The following is a 13,807-nucleotide window of genomic DNA, read 5'->3' on the forward strand; positions in this document are numbered from 1 at the left end:
AAAAGAGAACTCATATCCACAATGTCATCAAGCAAAATAACACAGTTACAATGTAATATAGGCTAAATAAACATAGAAACATAGAATGTGACGGCAGATAAGAACCATTCGTTGGCCCATCTAGTCTGCCCAATTTTCTTAATACTTTCATTAGTCCCTCGCCTTATCTTATAGCTAGGATAGCCTTATGCCTATCCCACGCATGCTTAAACTCCTTTAATGTATTAACCTCTACCACTTCAGCTGGAAGGCTATTCCATGCATCCACTACCCTCTAAGTAAAGTCATATAAAAAGACTCGTCCATCAAGTTCAGCTTTTCATCCATCTCTGTTTTTGCTGTTGATCCCAAATAAGGAGGAAAAAACTAATTCAAGCTATTTCCAATTTTTCAAAAAACAAAACAAAAAAAAACCTGTGTACTTGACTCTAAAATGGCAATCAAAACATCTCATTGGCACAAAGGACTGCTACTCCACAGATTAAAGAAACACTATAGTCACCAAAACAACTTTCGTTTAATGAAGCAGTTTTGATGTATAGACCATGCCTTTCAATCTCACAGCTCAATTCTCTACCATTTAGGAGTTAAACCACTTTGTTATACAGCCCTTGCATGTGACTTGCACAGCCTTCCTAAACACTTCCTGTAACAGGATATCTAATGTTTCTACTTTCTTTACTGCAAATTCTGTTTACGTTAGAATGTCTTATCTCCTGCTCTGTTAACAGCTTGCTAGAGCCTACAGGGGCCTCCAGTATGTGATTAAAGTTAAATTTATAATGGGCGGAGCCTGACCTGCAAGCTATTAAGATGTGAGATGCATGAGCTCCTGATCGATTCGCCGTTTTTTGGGTGTTTATCCCAGCCATTGATCTACCACATTGACCAAAGTAAACTGATCAGGTTAGGGGATCACGGGTGAACAGGCAGAGACTTTTCTCAAACTTTTGCAGCTCCCTAAGCCTAGGAAACCTGCTGCAGCCTGCTGGGGACTGAGCCGGGGAGAGGCGGCCGATCTCCTTTCTCCTTGTTATTCAGTCCACTACATGGATCCGCAGTACTCCTACCAACCACTCCCCCCCCCCCCATGGACCTGTAGCGGTTGTCCTGGTCCCCACTAGGCTGCCACATGCTGTACTCACCTCATACACTGAGTTGCTGCTTTCCTGATTTCAGTTACACCAAGATGGCGGATGTCCCCCGTGCTGGATTCAGTTGAGTTACTGAAATGGTTTTGAACCCTTCAGTCCCCCATTCTGGATTCAGGTAAGTTACTGAAAGGGTTTTGACCCCTACAGCAACATGGCATGGGGAGTGGGAGGGAGAGAGGCACTGCAGGGTCCAGCAGTGCAAGGAAAACTGATATGTTTTTCATGGCACTGGAGAGTCCCTTACTGCATAGCCTATAAGTTTCCTAATACATCAGCATAGCAAAATTTATGCCTACAAAAAAGCAGCCCATCCAACTGAAGAGTGATAAAATCCTGTGCTACCCATAGTGTAGGTAGTATGAGGTTTATAGGATATGCAGTAATAAGCTTGTAATATGCATAACCCAAAAATATTAAATTGAGGCATTTATCTATATTCGTCATATAAGAAGTCTTCTAAACCATCAGGTAAGTCCCTGGCAGCAATTTCATCTTGTAAGTTTTCAGACAGTCCCTCAGATTAAGAAGTCATCAAAGAACTATTTGTCCTGTTGACTTCTGAAGCTAAGGTACATAATAAGCTCCGGATCTATCACCTTGTTTAATGGAGAAAGGTAGGTATAGAGAGACTGGACCATATTAACAGTCTTTAGAATTAACAAGGCTAAACATAAATAGAATAGTTGAGATAAAGTAAAAGTCAAGGAGGACAGAAAAGATAGGAATTGCGTAGACAAGCCAAAAGTGATGGATAATAAAATGGAGAATGGTCAAAGTACTAGTGGGGTCAAAAAGCAAAAAACCAGGCCAGCATCATTCTTCTGATGCCAAACATTTTTTGTACTGAGTCGCACAAATGATGCAGGCACATCCACATAGAGCACTAGCAACGAAAATGATGCCAGAATGACGTGGACCACTCAAATACACAGGTTTTAAATGAACAGGTACCATGATAATATAAAATCGAACATCACAGTGTACCACATTAGAAAAAGTGAACAGGGAATGAAAACTAATAATAACTAATATCAGAGTTCATACTAGATAGGTGATTAAAAATACATTTTAGCTAACATGTAATGAAAATGTATTCTGCAATTTACGGTATATCAATTCTTTACTTTTCTATAATGCATAGGTTCTATGTTACATCTGTTTACCATCTCTGCTGCCATACCTACGCCTGGGCCCTCAAGATTGTATGTCACCACCCCATTGTCTCCTTCGTCCAGATCGGTTGCGGACACAGTGATGACAGATGTGCCCTCAGGTTCATTTTCGTACACACTTGTGCTGAATTGGCTCTTGGAAAACTGTGGCCTGCAGTCATTGATATCCAGCACTGTGATAAGAACCTTTTAAAATTGACAAAGTACAAATATTACTTTAAGTAGACAAGTATTACTTTTTGTATGTTATTCACTAGACACAGGGGTTGGCAACCTTTGACACTCCAGATGCCCTTAATGCCCTTACAGGATACACTCCCTGCCTGGACGTCCCCAGGAATATGCGGGCCACACTACTTACGTCACTTTGCCTGACACAGGAGCAGCAATCATACTGCTGATCTCCCTGCCTGGCATCACACTCCAGGATGTCCAGCTCTCATAAAGCGAACAGCCGCCCCCTGCCCTGCACCTGAGGGGGACATATTTGGCAATGTCTGTGCGTGTATTTATTAGTCAGTGTCTGTATGTATTAGGCAATGTCTGTGTTTGTATGCATTAAGAAATGGGTATATCTATTAAGCAGTGTATGTATCAGGCAGTGTGTGTGTGTGTGTGTGTGTGTGTCTTTGCATGTATGTGTTAAACAGTGTGTGTATGTACTAGGTAGTGCCTGTGTATGTCTGTATCGGAAAGTGTGTGTGTATGTATGGAGGTATCAGACAGTGTGTGTATGTATTAAGTGTGTGTATGTGTATTGGGCAGTGTGTGGGTATGTATTAAGCAATGTGTGAAGTGTAAAGGTATGTGTGTATTAGACAGTGTGTGAAAGTATTAGGCATTGTGTGTAAATATATATTTATTAAGCAGTCTGTTTGTGTGTGGATGTGTGTTTATGTGTGTATTTTTATGTTATAGGTTTGTTTGTGTGTGTATGTGTTACGCAGTACACATGTACATATGTGGTGGTTTGTGTGTGTGTGTGTGTGTGTGTGTGTATATGTATTAGTCTGCATGTGTATGTAATGGGCAGTTTGTGTGTGTGTGTGTGTGAATGTATGTATCTGTATGTATCTATTAGACAGCCTATGTGTGTATTCACTATTCAGTTTCAGTATGTTTATGTGTTAGGTAGTGTGTGTGCGCATGTGTATGTATTAGTGTGTATTTGTGTGTATCAGCAGCACCTTGTGCATGACAATATCCCAGTTGTTATAGCGCAATACAACCTCCTACAATTGGGTTATACTAGTCAGTGCAACGGCAACAAAAGGGATATCCTAACAGAGGCAGAAGAAGCTCCACTGACGGTGACGCTGAGCGCTTCTGAGCTATCAGCTAGCTATAGTTGAATTTCTCTTTTTTGAAACACTGACGTTTGTTATTTGTTTCTATAGTTTTTTTCAGTGGTATGATTAAGTGGTGAAATCTATTAGAGCCTCCCCAGTTTATGCCCCACTCCCCTTGTATTTTTCCTAGAGTCAATACTAAATGTAGTCCACAACATTTGGAGTGGTGAAGGTTGCCTGCCTTGCATTTCGGTGTCTCTTTCAGTGCACCCCTACTTGTTTGTATTTTCTAGATTTCATAGTTAAAACACAATTTAAGGGAAGTTGCAGCCACTTAATATAAACAGTTGTGTGAAAGTACTTAAAGTCACACTTTCTTTTATTTTTATTTGTTAGATAATTAATTACATACATTATCCATAGTTAAATTAGCCACAGGATTTATCAGTTGCTGAGGAGGTGCTCCATGCTTTTTTAGGAAACTCAAGCAAGATGTTTAGGAGGTCCGTTTATTACACAAGTAATGGCTTTAAATATACACAAACTAAGGACTTTGGTATTCTATTAGATTAATAAAATATTACCTAGATAGAAATGTGCCTAATTTTCACAGGGCTCTCATCTGTTTTCTGATGGGAATGGATTTATTGTTACTTGATTGTAGCTATAGCCAGTTCTTGTCTATGCATTTCTGTGACAGATCCATCTGTATAGACTAAAATTGCTGGTTCATCTGTTTGCCTTCATTTCGTTTAATTGCCTGTCCGTATGCCCCTGTTCGTGTGTTTTAGGAAGTACCAATTAAAACTACCGAACGGACGGCCACCCAGGAGAGGAGTGTGCTGCTGGTTAACCTCTTGGCCACAATTAGAACGTCGTGGTTAACCACAGACACCTCTCCATTCTATCCGTATGGGTGGTCGTCATTCGTATGCCGACCACGAGGCGGCGGCCATTTTGGAACACGTGAAGGAACAGCGGTGTTCGGCGAGGATTCTATGGAACTAAAAACTGGCACTTTATCTACCGAACACCGCTGAAAAATACCGATCGCCCTTCTATTTCGTCGAGGCATACGTACACCGGTCCGTTCGGGAGTTTGTAACGTACGTATGGACTTAGCCCAGATAGCCATCCCATGGAGTCAATCGTATACCGAAAGACATGTGAAAGACTTTGACTCCATGGCGATTGAACTGTACGCATTGGATCTGAGCGCTATTCGGTAGAAATATGCACTCAGATCCAGGCTATCTGGGGATCCGTTACACGAAGCACATGCATTCGGTATTTTCAGAATTATGTATTTTATTGTATTTTTATTGTTATATTTAAAATGGCGATTTGCCTCTATCCCTGGAGATAATTAGGTTTCTTCCCAATTATCTCCAGGATAGAGAGGAGGGATTTATGTGTGTAAAGGGGAGGGCTTGCACCTAAGCCACTGCGATTGGCTACTGTCCAATATATGTCCCAGTCTTCCATCTGGTCCCCTAAGGGAGTGTCCACCAGGTGGGAGACCTGCATAAATACCGGGCAGGTAGCCCCCATTAAACAGAATCCGCTTTTACCCTCAAGACGGAGCTTGGTCTCGTTTGTGGGGGGATTGCTACTGGGAAAGTGTATTTCGTTTATTCTAGCCGTGGAAGGAATTCGGCTGTTTGGATGTTCGTGAGTTACCGCGTTCCCTTAAACTCCGTTTGGCGCTTGGCCGTGCAGAGCCTGCATTCCTGTAAAGGGGGATTATCGCCTAAACGGCGGCTTCATCTATTTCAGCAGTGAGTGTCTTAACAATTTCAATGTATTTTATGCCACAATCATGCCAGTAGCAAACAGGTGTTTTTCGTAATGATGAAAAACATGATAAGAAGCTTGATTTCAACTTAAGTAAGCTTACTATTTTAATTATTTAGTCCTGTAACATTATACCTAATCAATAGATTTAAGAGATGATTAATTCTATCCCATACAGGGCCGCCATCAGAAATTTTGGGGCCCCTGACAAAGCACAAGGTCTGGGCCCCCTCCCTCCCTCCCGTGCCTGCACGTGCCCTACCTGGTCCACTGACAATGATGCAGGACTAAATGCGGTGTGTATAGTGGAAGTGAATTAGGGTGTGTGTAATGGATGTAGTGTTTGTGTGTATTAGATACAGTTTTTGCAGTGAATGCAGAGTGTGTGTTTGTGTAGCGGATGCAGTGTGTATAGTGAACGCAGAGTGTGTTTGTGTAGTGGATGTAGTGTGTGTACAGTGATGCAGTGTGTGTTTGTGTAATGGATGTAGTGTTTGTATGTACTAGAAGAAATGTGTTTAGTGGATGCAGTGTCTGTAGTGGATGTAGTGTGTGTATTAGACGCAGTGTCTGTGTATAGTGAATGCAGAGTGTTTCAATGTGTGGTGGATGTAGTGAGTGTACTCTGAATACATGATGTTTGTGTAGTGGATGTTGTGTGTACAGTTAATGCAGAGTGTATGTTAGTGTAGTAAATGCAGAGTGTGTGTCAGTATAGTGAATCCAGAGTGTGTGCATAGTTTAGTGAATGCAGTGTGTGTGTTAGTGCAGTGAATGCAGAGTGAGTGTAAATGTGTAGTGAATGCAGAGTGTGTGTTAGTGTGTAGCGGATGAAGAGTGTGTGTTAGTGTAGTGAATGCAGAATGTGTTAATGTGTAGTGAATGCAGAGAGTGCGTTAGTGTGTAGCGGATGCAGAGTGTGTGTTAGTGTAATGTGTAGTAGATGCAGCGTGTGTTAATGTGTAGTGAATGCAGAGTGTGTTAATGTGTAGTGAATGCAGAGTGTGTTAATGTGTAGTGAATGCAGAGTGTGTTAACGTGTAGTGAATGCAGAGTGTGTTAATGTGTAGCGAATGCAGAGTGTGTTAATGTGTAGCGAATGCAGAGTGTGTTAATGTGTAGTGAATGCAGAGTGTGTTAATGTGTAGTGAATGCAGAGTGTGTTAATGTGTAGCGAATGCAGAGTGTGTGTCAGTGTAGTGGATGCAGTGAGTGTGTTAGTGTGTAGTGTATGCATAGTGTATGTTGTATTATTGTATGCAGTGTGTGTATTGTATTTGTATATGCAGTGTGTGTGTTGTGTTAGTGTATGCAGCGTGTGTGTTGTGTTAGTGTATGCAGTGTGTGTGTTAGTGCATGCAGTGTGTGTGTTATGCTAGTGTATGCAGTGTGTGTTGGGTTAGTATATGCAGTGTGTGTGTTAGTGTATGCTGTGTGTGTTGTGTTAGTGTATGCAGTGTGTGTTGTGTTAGTGTATGCAGTGTGTGTGTTAGTGTATGCAGTGTGTGCGTTGCGTCAGTGTATGCAGTGTGTTGTGTTAGTGTATGCAGTGTGTGTGTGTTGTGTCAGTGTATGCATTGTGTGTGTCAGTGTATGCAGTGTGTTGTGTTAGTGTATGCAGTGTATGTGTGTTGTGTCAGTGTATGCATTGTGTGTTGTGTTAGTGTGTGCAGTGTGTTGTGTCAGTGTATGCAGTGTGTGTGTAAATGTGCAATCTGGGGAGGGGGAGGAAGGGGCATTTTCCCATTAATTTTGTATTAAATTAATTAAATGTTTCTCCCCCCTCCCTGCTTACCTGTGTCCAGGGAGGGGGGAGATTTCATCCCTGGTGGTCCGGTGGGGGGGGGGGGCCCCGGCTCCCTGTTACCGCAAAGGGGGCCCAGGCAGCACACACCTTCTCCTCTCTTCTAATAACTCTCGCGAGATCCGCGGAGTGTTGCCATCGTAACCGGGTCTCGCGAGAGTTATTAGAAGAGAGAAGAGAGGAGAAGCTGTGTGCTGCCTGGGCCCCCTCTGCGGTAACAGGGAGCTGGGGGCCCGCGGCTGCAAAGATAGAGAGCAATTTTTGCTAGAAATAAACCTTGTTGTGGCATCACAGAAAAATATCTTTCATTGCCTTTCTAGGCTCAAACTATTTCAGAAACTATTGCAATCTGCATAGCATGGCAGCTATAATTTAAAAATATTACACAGCATGTGAGGTATAACCTTGAGTACCACAACAACTGCATGACATCTGATACAAAAAACATTAATTTCTATATAAAGAGAGTAACAGTAGATCATGAGGATTTTACCTGCACAGAGTTTTCACGACGGTTGCTGGCGATATCTCCGGGGTTGTCCCTGGCAATAGCAGTGAGCGTGTAGTGATCTTTTTTCTCTCTGTCCAAGGGAGACAGGATATAGATATCGCCCTGTTTTGATAGAGAATATGTAAAATGCATGTGACACAGTGAAAAATCCATCCGTCACTGCTACTAACTTAAAAGTAAGTCTAAAACAGTCTATAATGAAACATGTATTTATGTTCAAAACTATAAATCTATTGTACCACCAGGTATTTAAAGTAGTAAGATAGGATTTTAAATCCAACAATAATAACAAATAGGCATTTTATTACCCTGGACTCCAAGCAATCCTCGCTGGAGATTATACCACCAGCGCTATCATCAAGGAGCAGTTGGCCTGCTCCTTTCTTGTGAGTACCATTTTATATATTCTACCCTTACCATTTTATCCAGTGAGTACTATTGGTTGTCTCTTTTTTATTTGAGTGTTGAACGTACCCCTGACGGAGGAAGATTACCCCATATCCTACACACGGGGATTGTACCGCTGTACGCCTTTTACACTAGAGCTAGCTATAGCTCTTGTACATGTGAGTTTTATACCAGCTACTTATACTTATTTTGTTTTACCACTGTACTTATTGCACTATTTGGTTCTCTATTTGTTTTATCTCTTGCATATGAGTGGACCTACACGGATGAGGACAGCGAGGACATTGTTCCTGACCAAGCACCTTATAGACTCTGTGATCCCAATAAGAGCATTTTAGATAAGACTCTTTTTATTCGGACTATTTGTTATTATTGTTTGATATAAAGTCTCTCTGGCGCAGCCCGTATCTTATTTTCTTTCTCTTGTTGTATTTTAAGGGTCTTGGAGGGATTCCCTTATAGGGTTGCTGCCCCATTTGCTATTTAGCGCATACTCTTTTTCCCTGTTTTAGTAAGATAAGATTACCTATCTTACTACCTGAAATACATCTTTGTCTACAACTCTATATATATCAGTGAAAGAGACCATAGGCATATGCATACACAATCCATTGTGGTAAGTGGTATGTACGTGCACAAGACCTTGTTTTCTAAGATAGTGGTGATTGTTTTGTGTGATGTGCACAGATAAACCGAACAGAAAAAAAAGGTAAATAATTAATTTATCATCCATATGTATACTAGGGAATTAGGCCTTGATTGGGCTTTATCATGAGCTCCTAATAAGGTATTTATCGGTTTTGGTCGATTAAATAGACATATTTAAAGGCTAATCGAAAGTAGATAATCTTTGGTCCGAATATCATAACTAATACATTTCCCTTACATTGATAAAATAGGCTGGGGTGATTTAATTTGATTTATCAGTCACATATAGATTAGTAAAATTATCAGATTTGACAATTAAAAGTTGTTGATGATTGTTATGATTATTTTCTTTTACTATTAGCCCCCTGGCTACACCAGAAGTAAAAAATAATAATAATAATAATAATAATAATAATAATAATAATAATAATGATAATAATAATATTAATAATAATAACAAAAAAGGGAAAATAAAAAAGAGACAGTTGGGGTTAATATGACCCCAATAAGTGTCCACGTCACCTGATGCTCATGGGTGGGGGGAATGGAGGACGTATGCCAGGTATTAGTCCTTCCTTATTCTAATATAGATGTCATATTGACATAGGCTTTTTAAACTGTATTGTTTATTTTTTAACAACACTAACAGAGTTATTTACTAAAGACTGATAAATGAGCTTTCGATGCATTGCGGTTTTATTTCAGTCAGCCAACACGTTTATACATTTTGGCTGCTTGAATATCAGTTGGCATTAAGGTGACATTCCAGACCCCTTAAGAACTCAAAGGTCAAAATGCCCAAAGGTGGGTTTTTTTTTGTGTGAAGAGTGTGACCTAGTTTTTCCTTTAGTAAAAAGTGCAGATTTCAATAGAAATTGCCACTTTTATAAATGAATCTTGGTACACCCCATGGCTTTCAAGCAGACAACAGGTAATGTTACTTCCTGGTTTGTTAAGCTCAGTGGATCTAAACTCAAGAAGCAGCAATTGCAAAGACTTCTCACTGAGATGCATTGGAAAATCTTCAACTTAACAACTGAAAGGGAAACTATAGTTCCAGGAAAGCAAACTTGTTTTCCTGGTGCCATAGCTTTGCCCTCTCTCGCAGACACCCACCTCCCCCCCCCCCCCCCCCCCCCCCACACCATCACCCCATGGTGCAGAAGCGATTAAAAAAATACCTTCTGTCACTTACCTGGATCCAATGTCCCTCGATGCTGGCTTGGGTCTGCCTTCTCTTTTCTTCCATCGACGACAGCCGTCAGGGGAGACCTAATGCACATGCACGGCATTAGAATTTCCCCATAGGAAAGCATTATTGGGTGCATAGCGTGAGGACGTCCAGCATCAGCTAGGCAATCAAAAGTCGCTTAGCAGCCCGGAAGTCCCTCTAGTGACTGTCTGGTAGACAGCCACTAGAGGTGGAGTAAACCCTGGCAGGTAATTATTGCAGTTTCGTAAAAACTGCACTAAATACCTGCGCAGGGTTAAGGGACCTGGGACACTGCATCCAGACCACTTCAATGAGCTGAAGTGGTCTTGGTGCCTATAGTGTCCCTATAACATCTTAACAAGTTCAATCATTTCATGCTTTGTTTATCCAGAAGAAGGTAACCCCTACTCTCATATGTCAAAGGACTTGCCAACTCCTGAGTTCTTTAAGGCAAAGAATAAATATGAAGTCACCCTGGCTGGGGTAACTAAGACTTTGTGACTTTACACTGCTTCAGGAATCTTTACCAGTCTAATATAATGTAGTATCATATTATAATGATGGCATTTGATTGTAGTAGATAAGTAATATTGTCACACAAGGTTAACCTAATATGTTATCTTCCTAAAAATATAAAAGCTTCATGGCATTTCAGCAGACTACTGTTATAACAGCATATATTATTTAACATAAATAATTTTTCAAGTAAACACAAGTAAACACAAGTTAGTAGCTGTTAAATGCGGGTTTACTTAAAGGGTTACTCCAAGCTCCAAGACCACTTAATTGATTTGTAGTGGTCATAGTACGAGGAGCCTGTATGTGCAGCATTTCCCTTTGGGAAAATAATGGGGAATGTCCCCTCCCAACTCCAAAATTGAGACACTTATTCTTCATCAATATGCTATCAATTGGAATTGTCAGTAACGTTTCATGTAATTATTATAATCATCTATACACAAGGGCATATAATCAGAATAATAATGGGCTCAGAGGAGGAGCAGCTTATTTGTAGAAGTACCGTTGTAGGATTGATCCCAAATTTCCCCTCTCCGTCCACAAGGCTGTACTGTATGAGAGCAAAGCGCCCGGAATCCGCATCAGTGGCTTTAATTTGCAGTACTGTTGAACCAAGTTGGATATCCTCAAACACGGGTTTCTGGAACAAATATGAAAACCAATGTGGTGGTAGAACATAAAATAAGCAAATCATTTATTTATGAAAATTTGCAATGACTGAAGGTTAGATCTGCAAATTCTTTACTAAGTATGGCTGTATTAAAGGAACACTATAGTCACCTAAATTATTTTAGCTAAATAAAGCTGTTTTAGTGTATAGATCATTCCCCTGCAATTTCACTGCTCAATTCACTGTAATTTAGAAGTTAAATCACTTTGTTTCTGTTTATGCAGCCCTAGCCACACCGCCCCTGGCTATGATTGACAGAGCCTGCATGAAAAAAAAACTGGTTTCACTTTCAAACAGATGTAATTTACCTTAAATAATTGTATCTCAATCTCAAAATTGAACATTAATCACATACAGGAGGCTCTTGCAGGGTCTAGCAAGCTATTAACATAGCAGGGGATGTGAAAATCTTAATTAAACAGAACTTGCAATAAAGAAAGCCTAAATAGGGCTCTCTTTACAGGAAGTGTTTATGGAAGGCTGTGCAAGTCACATGCAGGGAGGTGTGACTAGGGTTCATAAACAAAGGAATTTAACTCCTAAATGGCAGAGGATTGAGCAGTGAGGCTGCTGGGACATGTTCTATACACCAAAACTGCTTCATTAAGCTAAAGTTGTTCAGGTGACTATAGTGTCCCTTTAACTATCTGGTTTGGAGTCTTAATGTGTGTCAAGTTGAAGCCTGGGGCAATTTTTTTATCAAACTTTTATTTTTTTACTGTTTTGACAAAAAACAGGGCTCTCCCAGCATTCAAAGTTCAGACCTTCAGCCACTGACATGATACAGTTTCACTTCCACATTACCCATGTACACCTGTCATTCTTGGGGTGGGAGTGACAGGTGGCATTGGCAAACTAATATGTTCCCAATGCATTCAGTCAATCGTTGTTCAGGTAAACTACTTCTAAGACCCTATCTCTCTCTTAGGTGTAAATCATGAATGGGTGATGGTAATATTTGCAATACACAGCAATTCAAGGTGAAACAGTTTATTTAATGTACAACTTTGTAAACTTAAATACACATTATGGAATTATCATACATTTTTTAATTTAACCTAGAGGACCATTCACAGTCAGCGTGATGTCATGATTTCTATGGTTACAACTTGATAAAATTCTCATTCTCTAGATTCCTCACATCTGTTCTTTTACAAAATGTATTGATAAAGAAAGTGTCACCACATTCTAGTCACAACTCCTGGAATGAAAACGGAAGCTCAGGTGCTGTGGGCAGAATGTAATATCTAATCTCTCCTGGATGGAGACCCTCAAAGCTGCCTCCTACAACACAGTCATAATCATGTCATGTAGCACATCAGGGCCATCAATGAGCAAAATATGGTAGAAAAATTAGTTTACTATCTCTCTCCATCTAAAAACAATTAGCCATCTCTCACATCTGATTTTCATTGATTCTAGCTGAAATAAGGTAAGTTGGGGAGGGAGGTAAAATGTTTTAACAAACAATTAAATACACTCATATGCCTTTCTGAGGCTATTTTTTAGTATTTAATTGTTTTAATGTTTTTTTTTTATTTTTATTTTTTTAACTAGATATGTCAGCTACACTATCTATTATTTAAACAAGCATGCATCAACATAGTCTGTTATAAAATGATTTAAAAAGATGCAGTTTTTTTTAAAACCGACTTATTTAAGTGTGTTTTTCTATAATTATAAGGTGTTTTACTGTGTTTTGTCTTTGGATTAAAGCCCGATCAACATAATTATCTTTTTATAATATATACAGAGAAACAGACACAATTTACAAAACTTCAAATTCAATTTGAATGTGTAAATCTAAGGCTAAAATATTCAAAATTGGTAGAATGTGGTTAGCAAGTTTGCTCAGTATCCCTCATATGACTGTATAGCCAACTCCTTCAGGGTAAGCTCTTAGTCTCTCCACCGAATCTAGCCTTTTTGTTTTTAAATTTGCAGGCTGTTCAGATGCCCAGAGAGTGAGTGTTGTCTAGACAACTTCTGATACTCCCAGTAGGTGGTTTAGAGGTGAACACTGGCCAATGCTGATGTCCCTAGGAGCAAGTCACACTTGGTTGGAGCGTCAGTGCACTTTATTTCTCTAATGTTATTTTAGTATAAATAGATGTGATGCGCTATGTGTTAATTTTATCCTGATGATAGATTTGCAAGGAATCGGAAACATTGATTTTTTTTTTGTAGGAGAAATAAAAGTTAGGTTTTATTTAAAACATAAAACAGAGAGCTATCCTTTGTATATCTATATCTATATCTATATCTATATCTATATATATATATATATATATATATATATATATATATATATATATATATATATATATATATATATATACTTATATACATACAATAGATTGCTATCAGACATGTATTCTCTTTTGCACATTGTGTTCATTTTAACAGTGAAATCTCACCTGATATGATGATTGACTGAAGATTGGGTTGTTATCATTAATATCCACTATTTGTAGATAAACTGGAATCTCAGCAGATCTTCTAGGGGATCCGTTATCTGAAGCCCTAACTGTGAAATTTAACCACTGAACTTGCTCGTAGTCAACCGTTCGATTTGCAACAATCTTACCTGGATTAAAAGCAGACAAATAAGTCTATAGTTTTAAT

At 39.5% G+C, this 13,807-nt stretch overlaps 1 protein-coding gene across 1 annotated transcript in view; it reads right to left on the minus strand.

The window, feature by feature from the left end:
- CDH23 (cadherin related 23) overlaps window positions 1-13,807 on the minus strand; it is a 909,735-nt gene that overhangs the window by 55,736 nt on the left and 840,192 nt on the right. Inside the window, exons 49-52 of the mRNA XM_063435341.1 lie at window positions 13,600-13,769; window positions 11,015-11,152; window positions 7,707-7,826; window positions 2,335-2,512 (exon numbers count right to left, since the gene is read on the minus strand). Of these exons, the coding sequence (XP_063291411.1) occupies window positions 2,335-2,512; window positions 7,707-7,826; window positions 11,015-11,152; window positions 13,600-13,769 (606 nt within the window). The remainder of the gene's footprint in view (window positions 1-2,334; window positions 2,513-7,706; window positions 7,827-11,014; window positions 11,153-13,599; window positions 13,770-13,807) is intronic.

The sequence above is a fragment of the Pelobates fuscus genome, chromosome 10 (genome assembly GCF_036172605.1).
Source record: "Pelobates fuscus isolate aPelFus1 chromosome 10, aPelFus1.pri, whole genome shotgun sequence".
Classification (NCBI taxonomy): Eukaryota; Metazoa; Chordata; class Amphibia; order Anura; family Pelobatidae; genus Pelobates; species Pelobates fuscus.